Source organism: Lissotriton vulgaris, chromosome 8 (genome assembly GCF_964263255.1).
Source record: "Lissotriton vulgaris chromosome 8, aLisVul1.2, whole genome shotgun sequence".
In the NCBI taxonomy this organism is placed as follows: Eukaryota; Metazoa; Chordata; class Amphibia; order Caudata; family Salamandridae; genus Lissotriton; species Lissotriton vulgaris.
In genome coordinates this window covers 859,277,032-859,296,445 of record NC_141696.1, presented here as the reverse complement: position 1 = coordinate 859,296,445, position 19,414 = coordinate 859,277,032, and the positions used below count along the sequence as shown (strand labels likewise).

Below are 19,414 nucleotides of genomic sequence, written 5' to 3'. Positions count from 1 at the left end.
GTAGAGTACAGTGGCGTAAAGCAGCATGGCAGAGTAGAATGGTGTAAAATGCAATGTAGATTAGTGAGGCGTGGAGGAGAATGGTTAAGAGTGCACGGTCGTAGAGTAGAGGGGTAAGGGTAAAGTGCACTGTCGAAGAGGGGTACAGGGTAGAGTGCATTAGGGTAGACTGCAGTGTTGCAGAGTAGTGTGGCGCAGAGTAGTGTGCATTGGCATAGAGTAGAGAGGTGTTAAGCAAAGAGGCATAGAGTGAAGCGGTCAGGAGTGGAGCTGTGCAGAGTAAACTGCAGTAATATAGTGGGGAGTGGTGTAATGTGGAGTGGTGCAGAGTATAGTGCAGAGTAGATTAGAGTAAAATGGAGTATGCATGGTGCTGTAGCGTACTGCCATTACAGACAACACATTTTCAATTGACCGTACCATTCTATTTGCACATACAATTTTACTGATAAAAATGTACCACGTGTTGTGGTCAAGATGGCGGACATATAGGACGTAACTCTTCATCCCTCAGCCGCCTAGAGGATTCTGCCTCATTGCCTCCCAACGGTACAGCTTGGGCCCTAGGGTGCACCACCTCAGTTCAAAGAAGGTCTAGCACCGAGGGAAGAAAGCGGGGGTGATGAGACTTGACACTATATTGCTCAGCCCAGCCTGGCCACCCAGAGAGACACAAAATAGCAGCAGCCACGCGTGGTCAAACGCCGCAACAGATTGACCGGACCAGCCCGGGCGCTCCACTCTAAGGTACCAAGTTACAATAAAGAAGCATAGCCACTGGATGCGGTGCTGACCCACTGAATAACCTTTGGGCTGCACCGTGCCGGATGGGACACAAAGGATAACAGTGCTGGGACGAGGTAACCCCGCAGAGCTCTCTGGCCCAGCCGGCTACTTTCCACAGCCGTGGGGGCTTCCACACCTATGGCCTCAAGGAATTAGCCAGTGCTGTAGGCCTGAAGCAACGCAGCAACTGTTGCCGGGATATCTCTGTACTACCAGGAGCGTTTGGAGGGAAGCAGATTGGAATTGCCAGAGAGGGTGAAGACCAGGCTTACATCCCCTGGGTTCGCAGGAGGGCCCTTCTAGCTGGGACTGGCAGCACATGGACGAGTACTGACTGGGCAAGGCAGAGGTGAGCAGGAGCCAGGGGATATGCAGTGAGGCCAGTGTACCCAGGTTGGAGTTCCCTTTTCACCCCTGGACAGGACAGAAAGAGAGCAATGGGGACCATGGGGAACACACCTGCAAAGTACCCTTGGGGGCGGGGAACCAGCTCGACAACTTCGAGGGTCTTGCTTCTCTGGGTGCCCTCTGCCAAGTAGCGAAGGAGCAGAGGCAGCTCCCGGTCCAGCATCATGCACCAGCATGTTCATGTGGAGTCCGGATTCCTCTCGAGATCAGCGTTCTCCGATCTCCTCTCCATCCCAGAAGTGATGCATCTGTCACTACTGTGAGATCTGGTTGGGGAAGGGAGAGGGGCCTACCTCTGACCCAATCGCAGTTTGACAGCCACCACTGCAGGTCTCATGCAGTTCCCTGTGAGATCTGGACCATGTCAGAGAGATTCCTTTGATGCTGAACCCACTGGCACTTCAGGTCTCAGTGCAGAGCCCGCATATGCCATCTGGCATGCGTCAGTGGCAGGATGCAGGAGGCAATGAGGCTCAGCAGCCTCAAGAGTTATTCTCACCAAAACCCAGGTAAAAGGCTAAAACATTCGTATAATATCCTAAATATCCTGGACTCGCCGTTTGAGAGGATAAGCCTGAAACTGCACTGTATCCAGAACAGCTTTGATGAAGAGGAGCAAGCGTCTGAGAGAGAGTCAGGTGTGACTTTGGCATGTTGATAGTGAATGTAGGAGGTTCTGCATAGCCTGGAGGTGAGAGACAATAGCATGGGGCAAGCCCAAGCCCGCCTTCAGCAGCCAGTTGTTGAGACAGGGGAAGATGGGCAGCCCCTCATCTGCGCAGATGAGCTTCGACCACCGCCATCACCTTGGTGAACACCAGAGGAGCCAAATGAAGGCCAAAGGAGAGAACAGTGAAATTAAAATGTTCAAGGCCTATTGTAAACCGCAGGTAGTCCAGGTGGGAAGGCAGGACAGGAATATGGAACTAGGCGTCCCGCAAGTCTAGCGCTACCATCTAGTCTCCTGGATCCAGGGTAGACAGGACCTGAGCTAGATTAAGCATTTTGAGTTTTTCCTTTTTGAGGGAGTAATTCTGAGCCTCTAGCTCTAGGATAGGACGAAGGCCCTTGTCCTTTTTTGGGACCAGAAAGTAGCAGGAACAGCAACCACAACCTACTTCTGGCTCCAAAACCATCTCTATGGCTCCCTTGGCCAAGAGCGTCACAACTTCCTCCCGGAGTAAAATCGAGTGATCCTCCATCAGCCAGTCGTAGGATAGAGACATGGAGGGAAGGGTAATCTCCAGCGGGACTGTGACCTCCGAGGAGTTAACCGATGTGGTGTCAACTTCCGGGCCACAAGCAGCTTTAGGAACTGTTCCCTTAAAACCTTCTGAGCCATGGTCCAGCATTCGGAGCTCGACTACATATCATGGTTGCACTTCAGACACCAGAAACAAACCAAATGCGGGCATGTCACCGACATGGCGCAGTGACAGGCACCGGACACAGCTTGAAACCCAAAGTCTTCTTCAACAAATGCTTCACATTAAGAAAAAGGGGGTTGACAAAATGTTGAAAAATCCTGTCAAAAAGTGACAGAGTGTAGCTCGCTTCACAGATCAATGCAGGACTACTGTGGAAAGAAAAGTACTGATGTCAGCGTACAGAGGTAGTGCGGCGCCTATATATGTGATGTAGATGTCACTTCCATCATGGACCTACCGGCTTGCAGGGGTATTGCTCAAAGAAAATTCTTCTGGATCCAGTCTGATTCCTGGGAAATTCAAAGGTAAGGAATCTGCTGCTGGATATCTCTATCAGATATTGGTTTTCCTGTATCTTGTCCATCTTGGAACCTTTGGGCAGACATTACATAGGTCTTCAGGCAGCAAAGGCAAAGCTTCATGTAAAAAATGGTGCGACTCAAATGACCCTACCGGCAGATAGCTTTCAAAGAACGAGGTGGCAGCCTGCCCACAAAAGAAATCCTGCCAACTGCATTAGCTATTTTGGATCCCCGTCTGCTGGAGTAGCAGGAAAGGAGCAAGGGTTCACCTTACAAATGGCGATCTGTGGAACAAGGTGCTCTATATTGGGATGAGTCAAAAAAGTATGGTCACCCGGAACTGGATTATGGTACCTAGGAATAGGGCGATTCACACCCAGAGCAGGAATCATTTTGACCAAGGTGTCATCATCAGGTAAACCAGAGTCTTGTTAAAAGACAGAGGTTCAGAAGTAGACAGGGGCAGTTCTGGCACTTCTGCCATCATTTCTAACCACACAATAAAAGACACTTTCTTCAGTTGGGGCCCCAAATGGGAATCATTTACAGATTTTGGAAAGGTTTACGTACCACTGCAATATCCACTACCATCAATTTAACAAGACATTATACTGCATCAGAGTCAAAGCCTAAAATAGTCTCCATGCTCCTAAAGTATGGTTTCCAACGAAGAGGAACGGAAGAGAAGAACTCCACAACAACTAGTTACATCTTTGTGATTGTATAGCATGAGAAGGAGGGGTCAGAGCCTGGGGCCAGAACTGGATATAGCAGCATCCGCCAGAAGAACAGCACTGCAAGTGGAGAACGTACTTCTTCCTGGGTCCGTTGGTTGAGGGCCTGCCGGTGCCAATATGACTGAAGACCAGTATCTGGTCTGTGGATCCAGTGAGTGCATGCAGAGGGAGTCCCCATCAGTTTGAATATCTGATGCATGGTCTCTTTGAATACCTCAACTTGCTGCCGAGTCAACGAAGGGCCAGAAAACTTAGGGCACATCAGCTCCACGACCAGTACTGGGCGCAACGGAAAAGTGAAGTCAGCTGTATCGCCGGCTGTGAGACCTCTCCAATGATCTTTAAGTTCTGGACATCGAGAGGTCTTGTTTACTTTTCCTATGCTTCGTTTTCAACTTAGCCTTCGACACACCTGATGAGGGCGATCTGACCTGCGACCAACCATGTACCCTTGAATGTGATCAACCTAGTTTTTTTTTGTGTCTGGCACTGTAGAGTTTGGCTTCTGATTTCCGGTTGGCCTTTGGGTGCATCAGGGATCATTTGTCAAATAACTTCTAATCATATTTGGCACCGAGAAATTAATGAGACAGTGCGAATCCATAACAAACACCAGCTTCCAATATGCTCAGCATGGTTTGAAACATATCACCAAAGGCTTTAAGTGGGCCGGGTCTGAGCACCAGCAGTTATTTTTAGGGGGCATCGAAACAGGTCTCTATCAGGCTCTATTTTCGGGTATGGCACAGGTAGTCTGTTTTCTTTTTTTTTCTTGAACTACAGTGAGAGCATGCACATTGCTGTGCGCATGCTCATTTTGCTCACTACTGAGTAGTGAGGGTTAAGGCATGACCTCATGCCAGGTGAGCCGTGTTGTAGGAGGAAGGGAAATCCTTTAAAGAGCCATTTTCTCTCAGGATTTCCCTTCTCTTTTTGCAGTGCAGGAGCAACGTCGTTGTAGTGTCAGTCTTGACATCGTGGGATGATTAGGAGAGAGACGACCACAGGCAGCCTGCTCCAGCATGACCCTGCTCTGAATTTTCACACTGAGCATCAAGGCTGCAGTGTAATCTAGCAACAAGTGAAGCACCTGTTTGCCCTCGCTCTCAGGTTGAAAAAAAATCATAACTGCAGCAGTACCACCCTTCACTGCCTTTGATTAATTTCAAGGAGACCCCTTTTATTTCATTCAGTCTCCTAACTTCAGAACTAGGCATTTTCAAGATTATATACAAAACCCATAGTTGTTGCTTATTTACCTTACACAACTAACAAACAATGACAAAGTCGACAATCTGTCATGTTGTAGGTGTAATATTCCTTGTTGTGTGTATATATATATATATATATTAGTCCAAACATTCTCCCATCAGGAAAATACGTATAACGACACTCCAGGAGTTGCTGTGCTTGAAAATTTATTTGGCAGCAAAAACAAACAACGCGTTTCACCTCACGTGAACAAGCCTTGAGGTGAAACGCGTTGTTTGTTTTTGCTGCCAAATAAATTTTCAAGCACAGCAACTCCTAGAGTGTCGTTGTACGTATTTTCCTGATGGGAGAATGTTTGGACTAAGATATTGGGCTTCCGGAACCCTAACAACGACCCACTGGTGAGCAGGTACTGGCTTTCACCGGAACTCTGTGTCTGATATATATATATATATATATATATATATATATATATATCCAGAAAACCACTTCACCCAAAGGAAAGCGCGGAGGCCAGAGGGGATGCCTTAGAAGAGACTATTTCCAAGCTGCGCAGGTAGGTGGTGGCGAATGCATTTCGGCTCGTGTTGCCTTCCTCAGCGCCCTGCACCCACCAAAGTCTTGAATAATGTCCAGTTTCTGTGCTCCACCTTTGTAGTGGTGATGTCACAGGAACTCCTCCCCGAAGAGTAGTCCGTTTACCAGCTGGATACCGCCCACCATGAAGCAGACTCCAGCTCCCAGAATGCACCAGGATACAGCATACGGGTCGGTAGTGTGGGGAGCAGAGATGAATGCCGCTGGTTCCTGCGACTTGAGCACAGCTGGTAAGACTTCTGTTGTCACTGCCCAGGTCCTACATATATATATACATATATATATATATACACATACATATACATACATATATATACATATACATATACATATATATATACATATACATATACATATACATATATATATACATATACATATACATATACATATACATATACATATACATATATATATATATATACATATACATATATATATATATATATATATATGTATATATATATATGTGTGTGTGGGCGGCACACTATGCTAAGCACAGATTTTTAGCTTGCATGTTTTAAGCCACGCCTTAATTACATTGGCCACGGCCCTTTGAGAGGCCCCTCTGTATTTTCATCCCACTTAAAGCCCTGTTGTCACCTTTGGGGGCAACATCAATAAACACTTTGCCAAGAAATGTCAGGGTTGTCCAAAAAGATTTCCTTTAAGGGCTTATCTCGACAGAAGCTGAGCTCCAGGTTAGCGCTGAATGAAACGGTAAAAGAGGACCTGAAATCAGCGCACAGAGGTGGAACACAAATGCAGCTCCATGTCTTCATATCCGGAAGCGGGACGGAGTTAAAATGGGGGCCAATACTGCCACCTACCGGACCACAGATGCTATTACCAGAATTTCTGGGTCCAGTGTAGTGCCTGGGCACATTGAATCGAATCACAAGGTGAGGAATCTGTGGTGAGAAGTATCCTTCAGAAAAGGGATGTACTGTGACAGTTAAAGGTGGGAGCTTCTACAGCATTCTCAACATTATTCCCTGATCGTAAAACAGAAATAGGCTTTGTTAGTGTTATGTAGATTAAAGAAGCTCTGAACATGACAAATGAAGTGTACTTTCAAATGCGTGAAACTATTAATTAGTGACTCGACTGTTATATGTAAAGAAACAATGAAATATTTCGGAAACCTTTGAGATACTGGGAATTATTAACCCAAGGAGGTATACAAATAAAGGGGTTAACGTAAGTTTCAGGCTAGTTGTGGCCCAAACATAAATAAATGTAAAGATTTACTCGGCTAAAGGAAGAGAAACCAGCACACTCCGAGAGCCCGTTGAGGTTCAATAATTAATTCAAACAAGGTCGGTCAGAAAAATGTAATTGGCAAAAAAATGACCGTCAATTCGACCTAAAAACAGAAAGGTGATTTAGGCAACAGGTCTCCATTAAATATACCTCGTCTATAGAAGGGGGTAGGATTTATTTTAATAAACTAAAACAAATATATAGAGAGAATTTCAAAACAAGTTGTAAATAAAAGTGGAACACTGTTTCAGTCAACGTATACAGAAAGAACACAATTAAAACGGACTTGTTGTCTGATCAAGAGAAACATGCCAATTTTTAGACTACGCACAGTGAACATAGGCTCGAAAAGCAAAACAATTACGTAAACGTACACTACTGGTTCTTTTTCAGTAATACAATTAAGATTATACAAATTACAAAGAAAAGCGGATTTAATTGGAAATGACAGATCCAACAAATATATCACAAACCAGCAGATGGCAGCAACGTATCAAGACGAAATCACCATATTCCAGCGCATCGCTGGCGTGAAGACAAATCAAAAAGTATAGTGCATATATTCAATATTATTAGACACGAGTCCGTTTTATGAGCAAGATAACTCCAAAATGACGAACATTCAAGTAAACATGTGGCAAGCTACATTTCGGACAATTCTACTCTTATGTCCCCTACTGTACTGGGGAGGTTTACCAGCAACTACTGAGCATGCATGCCAAGCGTCAGAAGGCCGGCCGTCAGCGCTGGTTCCCACAGGTAAATTAAACAGGAGAATAAAGCAGGACAACTACTTTTGACGATGATCTGGCCTGATTTATATTTTTTTAGCTTTTCATGGCACACATTCTCTGTCCAGGAACAATGGCTTCTTCTAGTCGAATCACTACGCTGGCTCTATTGTGCATCAGTGTCTATAAAGTGACGTGAGCACGATTGTTTCCATTTACCGATTCGAGGTGGATAAAGTGCATTTAAGGTGGACTGGCCGGCAACAATTTCCCGCCTGGCCTTCCCCATATAAAATATATTTAAAAAAGCAAAAAAGGCCGATGGATGGAGTGCTGGCAGGTGGGAGACGGAAGCAGCACTCCATGGAGAAGCACGTGGGAAAGAGAACAGAGTAGGAGAAGCAGAAAAGTGGGAGCACAGCAGAGGGGGCGGGGAGAATGAGGAGGAGAAGCATATGGGCCAGAAAAAGCAACTCAGATCGAGGCAGAGGGGGGAGAGAAAAGCACACAAGCGAGGCAGCTGAAAAACGTGCACTCACGAAGTGCTTAAGCAACAAGAAACAAACTTTTTTTTAGACTGGTCACATTCCCACTGAAAAACTGTTGGAATGCTACTCTTCCGCCCTGCCCGTGTGATGGTTTATCAACACAATCCAACTTGCATGTGATCATGCTCTGTAAATTCCATCAAGCCCACAGAAAGATTTGGCTACTACCAATACTAAGGTCCTGGGGGTTGAGACAATGCAGACCCGCCCTCTTAAGACTCCAAATGTTGGAAACTGAAAATGTCTGTTATTTTGTTAGCAATTTTTTAAAATGCATTATGAAACATAGAAAGAACCTGTAAAAGTCCTCATTAAGATCACCTTGAGCGGTTTCCTATATTTTAACTAACTCTTTTTTAATGTATCAGCTATTCTCGTATGAAATTTTATGAAATGCGTGTACTTTTTTAATAAGCAAAAATGCAATGTATGATATTATCTGTCTCTTTTATGGTTTTTCCATTGTGAATAAGCCGAATAAAGATCTTTATTATTATTATTATTAACAAGAAACAAACATTTACAAAACCAATAGGCCTCGCATTTACGAGCGATACTGGCGTTGTCGATGTCTTTAAGCCATGTGGTACAACAGCGTGGCTGTGCAGCACGGCTAAAAGTTAGAAAAAATGTTATATGATGTGGCAAGCGCTGGCCACATCATAGCGCATTTTTTGGGCGGGTGCAGCAACACAAAAGGGATGGGCGGGAAGGGGAAGAAATGGAGGATTCTCGGAGAAAGGGTGGCCAGGAGGGGAAGAAGAAATAGTTCCTCAATCACAGAGCGAGCAGTGGCGGGACACTAATCAAAAGGAAGCAATCTGTCCTTTATCCATGCTCCACCAAAAGAAAAGAAAGTGACACCTGGCACTTCCTGGCAGCAAAGAAAAGCGACAATAAAGCCAACAAATGCTAAGCAATGGAGGGTTGGGTCCGAGCACTTTATTGTAACCAATACCCCATGAGGCGAAAGTGCATGTGCTGCCAGCAGGCCAGACCTACAAGTAGTGCCTGAAAAGTAAGCAGTGGAAGGACACAAGTAATGTTATGTTATGTTATGTTATTTATTCTTTTATATAGCGCACGGCTACTCAAAAAGAGTGTCCCGGCGCTTTTGGAAAAGGAAGGCTGCAGCACAATAACATAACACCATAAAAGAAAAGGACAGAGGCCAAACGAGCAAATGCACATAAAAAGAAACGGGCTACTGGGTAAACAGCCAAGTTTTAAGGCCCTTTCTAAAGGCAAGTAGGCTAGTAGCTCCCCGCAAAGTGAGCGGCAGCGAATTCCACAGCTGTGGCGCCAGTAGTCCAAAAGAGCGGCCACCCAGGCGAGCTCTCTTCACACGCGGGACAACCACCAGGAACAAAGATTCCGACCTCAAAGAGCGAGTCGGAAGATAGAAGGCCAGTCTTCTTTGAAGATACTTTGCTCCCATCGCATGGAGGGCCTTATAGGCAAGAGTCAGAGCCTTAAAGGCGATCCGCTTCCGGATTGGGAGCCAATGCAAGGTTTTCAACAGGCCCGATGCACTGGCCCGTCTATTTAAACCGAAAATTGCTCTCGCGGCAGCGTTCTGCACCACTTGGAGCCGCTGCAGCAGATACTCTGGCAGGCCCAGGTAAAGAATGTTAGAATAATCTAACCTGGACCCGATGAGAGCCTGCACTGTCAGTTTCCTATGCTCCTCAGACAGCAGAGGAAGGAACCTCCGCAGCAGTAAAACTGACATCTGCCATAAGAACGTGCACCACTATAGCTGAAGCCTGATCTTAAGAGGGGGCTTATATGTGAAAAATACACTTTCAGCTGTGTTGATTTCCAGTTCCAAAGCAGGGCCGGACTGGCATTAGCGGGCACCGGGCATTTCCCAGGTTTGCCGCCAGGACTGGGGCCGGTTTAGGGGCCCTGGGGGGCTTTTTTTGTTACGGGGGCCGGCAATATCGGCCCCCCCGTAACTAAATCATCCAAAACCGGCCCTAGCACACAGCTTGGCCGCACCCCCCTGTCCCCCAGGGGGGTTGGCCAAGCAGTTTGCCAGGGCTGGTTTCAGTTCACAGTCCAGCCCTGTTCCAAAGAAAAACGCAATACCGAAAAAAAAAAATTGCCATATTTTAATATAATTTCGTAATTTCTTACCCTCTTAAAAACAACTAATCGCAAATGAGAACTACATTTTTTATTCCACAAGAAATTACTGTACTCTAGATTTTTAAAAGGCTTGAGTAAAATATTGCTGTGGGTGAAACTTTATTTTCTTTGCAAAAATGACAATAAAGAATGCGTAATGTAGCTTGTGTGAAAACTGAACACAACGTCCTACTTGCCACCCAAAAGTCACGTGTGTTACTGGCAGGAGACTGGCTAAAACAGCATGTCGCTGAGCTGGGCTTTACTGTTAATGTTATACATTTTCTGCTCAGCCCATTCTCACACAGGCAAAAATCAAGCAGATTTTCACACCGAGAAAGGACACAAATTTCACTTGCGAAATGGCATAAAACATTACACCTGAGAAATTACTCAAGATTTCCTAAAATTAGTTTAAGGCGGAATTTGAGAATTTCAAGAGATTTTCTCTGAAAAATAAAGAAGAAACTTACCCAGAACTCATATACTTTGTTTCGAAAGCATACTTGGTGCCCTGTCGAAACCATAACATGCTCAACAGAATAAATGGGGCACCACTGTGTGCAGCAGCCTTTAAAAAGCTTTGATATGATGTATATCATTTGATCAGGACTTCATTATAGGTCCTGAAGAGAAATTGCCCTGCAGGTGATAAGAGGCAGAGGGAAACCAGAGTTTGGCTTCGTGCCCAATGTCGCGATTTAAAAAAAGAAGATAAGAAAACTAGGTTAGAAAAAAGGCCAATGTTGAAAGTCTCAGATTCACATGAATATTATTGTGAAACTAGACCTGAATATACCACCTTGATTAAGAGGAATAATGTACATTACTATTCATCAAATTTTAGGAATTAAAACGAATTTCATCAAAGGATACGAGAAATGTTTGAGATTAGCCAAGAAAGGGAAAAATATAGATACGAGTATCTTTAGGCGTATGGTTCCTGAAGAAAGTTAGGACTATTTTTTTAGCGAGAACTACTCAAATAGCAACAAGTTTAATCAGAATGAAGTGCATATAGCCGAAGTGTAACTATTAACATGCTTGACGGTAAATGTTAGAGCTGCAGGCCTGGATGATATGCCTGCAATTATAATAAAAACAAATAAAGACTGGTGCCCCAATCTTCAGATTAATTACAAGAGCTGACCAATTTCCCAACAGCTGGAAAGGTACAATTATTAAGACCATTCTTAAGACACATGGCACAACCGATTCCAAAATCTATCGCCTTATTACTTTGATAGCTGTCGGGGCAAAGTTGTTTGTGGAAGCAATACTTCAATATATTAATCGGATTGATTGTGGTGTTCCTACTGAGCAAGGTGGATTCAAAGGAGGGTATTAAACCACGGACCATTATTTTAGCCTGTGGTCTGTGGCTTAGAAAGGTATTGATATACAAGGTTATTTGACCTACTGAACTGGGAGAATCTATGCCAAAATTATAAGGTAGGAATAGTCCAGGGCCCTTGTAACAAAGTAGCAAGAACTGCACAGAAACAATTGGACAAAGTGAAGGTGGATAAACATGGATCATTGTTATGCAAAATTCCAATAAAGAATGGTCTTTGCCAGGGTTGTGTATTAGCTTCCACCCTTTTGGCACTTTCCCATGCAGACCTATCGATGACCCTACAGAGCATACATTTGTTTTGATAAGAATGGGGGGGGGGGGCATATTTCTTTTTCAATGTATTCCGATTACTTGGCTCCATTGAATAGGATGCAAGTAGAGCTCCAAAGAAAATTAGGCACCTTTAATAAATACTGTGCAGCAACAAATTTGGTGTTTGGACAAAAACCTGAACTTTTCACATGGTCAACTGTACAGCAGATAGTGCAGGAAACTTTCACTAATAAGCATCTCAGTTTGTTTGTTTTAAAATAATAAACTAAACTGGAAAATGCACCTACACATTTTAAAAATGTGTGTGTCAACCACTATAGGAGGGCTGAAGAAATGTAAAAGATTTCAGTGGCCCTTCTCTAAATCCTGTATTGACAGCATATTAAGTGATGGTCCCACAAATGCTATACAGGGCAGAGATATTATGTCTAGGTACAAAGTAACATAGGGAGAAGACCGAAGGTTATTGCCTAAAGAACATCCTAGATCTCCCCAATTCTGAAATAACTCAAGCCAAAAGGGTGGAAACCAACTTGAAATCATGGAACAGTATTGGGATGAACTATAGCATATGCTTCTGAATAAACGGTTAATTGCTCCAAAACGAAACGTGTTGAGCTACTGCACAAATTAAGTAATTAATTAATTGGGGAGAGGAGTTGGCCTAACGGCTAGGGTGGCAGACCTCGAATCTGGGGACCTGGGTTCGAGTCTCGGCAAGGACGCTGAACATCCTGTGATTGGGCAAATCACTTGATCTCCCCGTGCCTAACAAAAATGAATGGTCCTCATGTAACGCAACTGGTGCAATGTAAAGTGCTCTGATACCCGATTTGTGTCAAGTTCGCGCAATATAAACTTGGTTTTAAAAAAAAAGTAATCAATAGCAAACTAAAGTAGGCAAGGATTTTAAGGGACCACCTTCATTTAATTGGCAGTTATTTTTTGCAGAAATGATTTTAAAAATGAAGTCAAATAAAGATATAAATGAAAGAGGCTCAGTGGGGTACATATTTAGAGGCTTTTTTATGTGAAATGTGCTAATAAACTTTAGAGTAGAACTGATTATAGTATACGCTAGTTGAGAAGGAGCAAAACCATTCTTGGATGAACTGGGAATAGCAAATGTGGTAGCCAAAAAACTCCACAAAAGGAGGAGGGTCTAAGGGACAGTTTACCGATCAACAAACAGATTCAATCCCCAATTCTATTCTAACCTGTCATAACAGAATCTGGTGGTCAAAGAACAAAAAACGAGAGCGAGAGAGGACAGTAGTAATTCCACAATTAATCATATATAGAGGGCCAAAAAGCGACACCAATAAGGAGAAGTCAAATTTCCCTCAACTGCCAAGAGAGGCCAGTGTCATCATTTGGACATCCTACCAACACCTCCCTTGATGATCGCAAACAAGAAAGAGGTGTAGAAAGAAAGTTACAGAAGGTGACCCATGTGGCCACTATATGTAACACGCAGGATAAATTTAAGGTTCATTGATGGAAAATATAATAGCAGATGTGGTCTCAGGACGTGTGGTACCAGTTTACATACACTGATGGATTGTTACTATTTTTTTTTACACTAAGTTGTCTATTACTAAAACCTGTTCTTATTAATTATGAAAATATGGATGCAATAGTCTTTTTATATGCCATGCAATTCCTTCATGTAATATGAGTGGTGAGCAGATTTTTAATGCCCGTAGTATTGTTCGATGTTTCTAGGTCATTTTAGTTATAATGTACATGAAGTAAGGTGTTAGTTACTATTTAAAAGTCTATGGCGTTCAATATACTTTTTTAACGATAATAAATATCTTGCCCTGCATAATAAAAATGACCACTACTCAATACTTGGGGTCTGAGTTTTAGACACCATTTTACACTATGGAGAGTTCAATCAGCTCAGCACTGTGGCCAACGCCGCGTGTTCTGCCAACACAGATGGTATCTTCCATTACAATCAATTGCAACACTTGAACCTCAGAAAACATCTATTCTGGCTCGTTTGCGGTGCTGCACCACTCATTAGCCAGAATGTTATTGTATCTATAGTAATCTTATGTCTGTGTGGATATGCGCCATGGTAGCAAACTTAGCACCTAGGCAATAGTTTATTAGCTTATTCTTCCTTATAAAACAAATGGCAAACAATCAAGAGGATCATTAAGCAGCTCCCAGCGATCACCACACGCCAAGTGGGAAGCTGTGCTTCTTGGTCTCAACAACCAGTACACACAGGGAACATACTTCAGCTTACATACATTGCTTCTACCACATCTCTTCACTTTAACCGAGAGAAAAACCTCTGATCGACAACATAAGTCTACTAAAAGATACCATCTCCAAGCTGGTGACAAAGTACTACGGGTCCAATTAATAAAATATGACCATTGTAATTTGCTTTACCTTCCCCCAACAAATCCATTCACTGGATTTAGGGAGTCCAAAACAAAGTCAAGGAACTAAAATCAAAAGAAAAAAATAGCCTGGAATTTTAAATCACAAATTCATCGACTGAGTGACTACTAACCAAAGTGAGGATCAAAATCATACCGGAATATCAAAGGCAACAACATCTATAAAAAGACATCACAGCTCGATTCACGCATCATGCCTAATAATATGTTCCCTTCTGGAGATAACACGAAATAGACTTGTTAAAAAAAACAGTCCCATTTTTTTTTCAATTACCTCATTCAAACACAGGTTGTAAACTTCTACAATTCAGTAATTGCTAAAGATAGCCCCAGACGTCGTTAACAAAGAGAGAAAGATATACCTCACACCATTTTCTTCATTCCTTCTTTTTGACACATGCAACCATAACTTGATTTCCGCTCGCCTTGTCCCTTTCTTAGAAAGTACTTCTACCTCTCTACTTGCCATTAATTACAGCACATACAAGCCCCATAGTCCCACCAAGCACTAATTATGCTCTCTCTCCTTCTAGGCACCCAACAGGATGGATACTGCCTCTTCGTTGACTAATTTTAAGGGTCTGCGTAATACATCACTTGGAGTTTTCCCTCTTACAATTTTTCCTCAGCAGACTGTGCATTCTGTTGTCTTCCCATCTATTTCAAATATCCTTCTTCCTCTGCAACATCTAGAAAACATCTAACTCATTACCAAGCAGTCGCATGCAAAACGTATTCCTTCATTGCTGATCCCGCTCATATTTGGAGTCTTGATGTCACTTTCAAAGCCAAAGAGATGAACATAGACTACTAAGTTGAGATAAGAAGTGGCGTGGGCATCATCACATTTGACAATAAACAAACAGTCGATTTAGCATCTCATCTGCATGCTTTGGTGTTTTATGTTCAATGCCAATGAAGTAGATGCATGCAAAATGTTTTAAGTAGAATGTAAAGACCTGTTGTAAGCCATTAGATGGAAAGAATATTTAAAAACAGCAAAGTAACAAACTGAAAGTTATCACTTCGCAACACAAAATGTTACTACTTGGCCTATTGTAAGCCAAAAATGCTGTCAATCACCAAGAAAGAAAATTGTATTGTCCGGCATTCCATGAGAAAGAAGCCTGTGACTTTCTCGTCAAATAACTGTCTACGCGCACACACAAAACCTCCACATGCGTAGTTATAAGGCATACGGTTACTATTTGATTTACTGTGCCTCAAATGGTAAGTGTGTATTGAATCCAACATCTAATGTATTCCTGAAAAATTAATTACCAGAAGTAAGGTTGCCCCATCTTTATTTTGGATGTAGCACCTACAGTGTACCTTTCTTGGACACTGCTTTCAAGCAGTGTTAAAGCAGAAGGCACTCTCCACCTGTTCAATAACATGTTAACAATTTTTATGGGGCTGAAGCCCCTTTTATCACGAATCACAAAAAACACACTTCAATACCCATCTTACCTCCGCCAGTTTGCACAGCAGCTGCTTCACGGATTCCCTTGTCCCTGTGATGGGAAGGAGTCTGAATCGAAGCTGTGCCCTGTACAACACCCATGGATGGGGACTGTTCCAGCAGCATCTCCAGAGCTCCCAGGCCTGCCATTTCCTCTAATCCCTCAGACATCTGAGCCAGCGGAGAATCCCGAGAAGCAGAGAGAAAGGGTGTGTCAAGGGGTGAGCTCGGAGGTGACAGGGAAGACAGGGAGGACCTCGAGGACAGTGATGCAAGGGACTGGGGCGTATCCAGGGACATCCGATGCTTGTTGAGGTTGGAATGCCCTCCTGAATTAGAGTGCTGAACATCCTTGCAAAGTGCATCAAATGGAATCACATCAAACCGCAAATGCTGTCCAAAGTCAGTGTGGGTCTCTTGCTTATCATACTGTGGAAGACCGTAAATGTCTGTGAAGCTGACCGAGCTCAGGGATCCTCTGCTTGATGCCAGTGATCCACGGCTTGACGCTAGGGAACCGCGACTGCTGCCGGAAGACATGGTGAGGGTGCTAGCAGACAAACTGCAAAACAAAAGGATAAAGATTGAGCAAATGTCACAATCCTATAAATACACAAATATGGTCTACTGTCTCCCCTTCACAAGCAGGAAGGTTTCGCAATGCCTTTTTAATCCAGTATTGGTTCTTTCAAAAAGTTTTTTTCTTCTTGATATGCAAGTTATTATAGGACAGTTTAAAGACATTTCAGGCTTGCACGCATTTACTATAGCCTTGCCTGCCAAGCTTTGTAAAACAGGAGTGGTCTGTTAAAAATGAGTGGCAAAACTATCATACTTTCACAGCTTTTCAGGATCAGTGTTCAAAAAAACATTTGGGGGATGAAGAATTCAACAAACCAGCAACCGCCCAAAGAATTTTTTTTTTTTTAAACTTTTGTCAGCCATGACCTGGCCAACAAAGCAGGCAGGCACACAAGAGGATGCCCTGCTACCCCCCTTTAAGTCCCAAAGTGCTTCAAGTAGGGACTGAAACATCATTAATTCAGGGCCTCATGTATAGATTAGCGGATGCCAGAGCGACTTGGTAAGTTATTCCATCGACCTGGTGGAGGGACGGCATCCAGATATATAAATAAAGCCTTGGCAGGAACCACAGTGACTCAGCCCTGTACCAAACAGGTTACTCTTATTAATTTTAAAAAAGAAAATCCAAAAACAGGATTTTCTGTTTAAAAATAAAAAATACAATGCTCGCATCATCATGGGAGCCCTTTCCCATGGCCAGGGAAGCATTTAGCGTTTTTCACTGCCCCTTACCGCCACTGTTAATCTGCCTAGCTAAATCAGGTGGGTAGATAGACAGGTCAGCCTCAGACGGCCCTTAGTCCACTGGGCTCAGGCTCGAAGGGTATTTATTAAACAGTGAGCAGACTGAGTAGTGAATAGCTCTGAGGCCTGCCTGCATTTAAATTCAGCGGGCGGGCCGTATTCTTAGCGGTGATACTCTTCACCGTTGCGATGGAGTATCCTTACTGCCAGTAATTAATTAAATTGTCTCCCGAGGCCTAAGCTTATCAGACATTTTGGTGTGGGGGCCACGGATATGAAACCAAACCAAAAGCCTCCAACAAATGTAGGAGGATGTAACAGGAGGCATCCGTTCCCTAGCCATTACATTCACTATTTCAAAGTAACCATGAGTGCTATGCTGCCCCATCAGTGAATTACGATGGATTACGATGGTATCCTTCACCCCGAGAACTGTCCCTTCCAGGCCCAAGCGCTTTCTAATGTTATCCCTTGACACCAGCCACTTTCAGGGATTAGTGCTATGCACCAAAGTGCTATACCTTGCATATACGTGAACATGGCTGGCACCCCCAAATATTTATCCACCACTTTGAGTAATTGGTGTTGTGCATCTCGTCCAGCATGGCCACCAGAGATCAACTCTCCTATCTAAATGAAAATGTTAACTCCCATTTACCAATCAAATTGCTGACCTCAAATGCACTACCCAACACTGATTTCCTTAAGACTTAGACTTAAAATACCTTATGCCCGCCACTGAACGATCGCTTCCTTCTTCACACATTTACCCAACTGTTTCGCTGCATCTACCCATGAATAACCCCCCTAGCCAATCCCAAATGACAAAATACGCTGACCATGCATGTAGAGGAAAGACACAAACCTCGATAAAAAACATATCAGCACATTCCTTGCAAATCTAGTTATTACAAGGTAAGTAACACTGAGGACATAACAAAAATAACTGTCTAAACCATGCAACCAATCATCTTTCCCCCTCACTCCACAATTACGCATTACAAACTTTTGATTAAAGATTTCTGTGAACATTTTATTCACATCAGGAACAACCACATCACAAAACAAAGTTTCCACCTTCCCGCTGTAACATACTGCAAAAATGGTAGGGTCTCATCTTATATCCCTACACTAGTGAATCCCAAATGTTGTTCTCCCTTCTGATCTTTCACATCCAGATTTCAAACCTCGAGCATTTTCATAGCAGCCATTCAACGGGGTAATCATACTCACTTCTTTCAAAACTGAAGTCTTCTATTTTCCAACCCTCTCTAATCTAATCATCCAGCTGAACTCCATTTATTGTGTTTCCACCTTACTTCTTTATTTCTCCATCTTCCACTATAAATCTTGGAAGTGCTGTTCGATACAAGTTAATTTAAGTTTAATCTTCATGTAAGCAACAGCAACCACATAACAGCATCTCACTTTACAACCGTACCCATGCATCCTATTACACTAACACAGCATGAAGTTCTGAGTAAACCTGCAAGTAACATTAGGCTAGGAGAATCATTTACATGCGAGTCTCACATTGTATGCCTTCAACCCCTGGCAAAGTTATTCACCTAGCAACCCGAGGAGAATCCCCACTGACTAGCATCGCAAAGCTAATCGTGATTTTTAAAATGATTCAGAGATTACCCACAACACTCATTCTTGGCTCTCTACACACATTCACCATCTTGACCTTCAAGAAACTTCATCTTCTCCTTGCAGCTAAATCCTGTATGCAGATGCTCCCTTTTTGCCCACTCCACATATATGGCCCACCAGATTACTTTGTCCTCCCCTATGTTGGAACAGGTCTAAAGGGTAAGCAGAGGTGATTTTTAAGGTTTTCACATGGCTATTGTGGCCGTAAATGCTTTAAGACACATTAGCAAAGAAGCAAAACAAATTCTTCCTCCTGTATCCCTGTGAATACCTCTAACTTCCCTTGAGGCTACGGAATGAACCACTCAAATGAGTCGCCTTTGCACCAAGGGCAGGGAAACTAATACAGGACTCTCACGCATGTTTTCCACTAAGAGCAAAGTGGAGATGCAAGCTTGAAGCAGTGGTACATGCACATCTTCAGAACTCTGGGTAGGAAAACCTGCAGGGGACTGAGAAATAAATGAAACAGGAGCTCCAAGTTTTTGAACCACCCAAAACTAATTTATCTAGTTGACTATACACAGAAAAAAACTGTTCAATCAAAAAAGCCTGACGCAAGGATTACATAGGCAACTAAAATATCTAGATTTCAAAACATACATTTAAACACATTGTTAGAAACTGCACTGTCAAACAGCAGCAACTTAGCACACACAGAAGTTACTAAAAGTCTCTCCTCGTAGGTGGGAGGTACTTCCGCTGCTAGTAAAAGCCTTCATCTTTCCACTGCTGACAAGTCTGACAGCACACAGAGGTCATAGGAAAATATGCAA

The 19,414-nt window shown here is 43.3% G+C and overlaps 1 protein-coding gene across 1 annotated transcript in view; it reads right to left on the bottom strand.

The window, feature by feature from the left end:
• WWC3 (WWC family member 3) overlaps positions 1–19,414 on the bottom strand; it is a 638,290-nt gene that overhangs the window by 189,910 nt on the left and 428,966 nt on the right. The window contains exon 11 of the mRNA XM_086934786.1: positions 15,662–16,215. Within this exon, the coding sequence (XP_086790912.1) occupies positions 15,662–16,215 (554 nt within the window). The remainder of the gene's footprint in view (positions 1–15,661; positions 16,216–19,414) is intronic.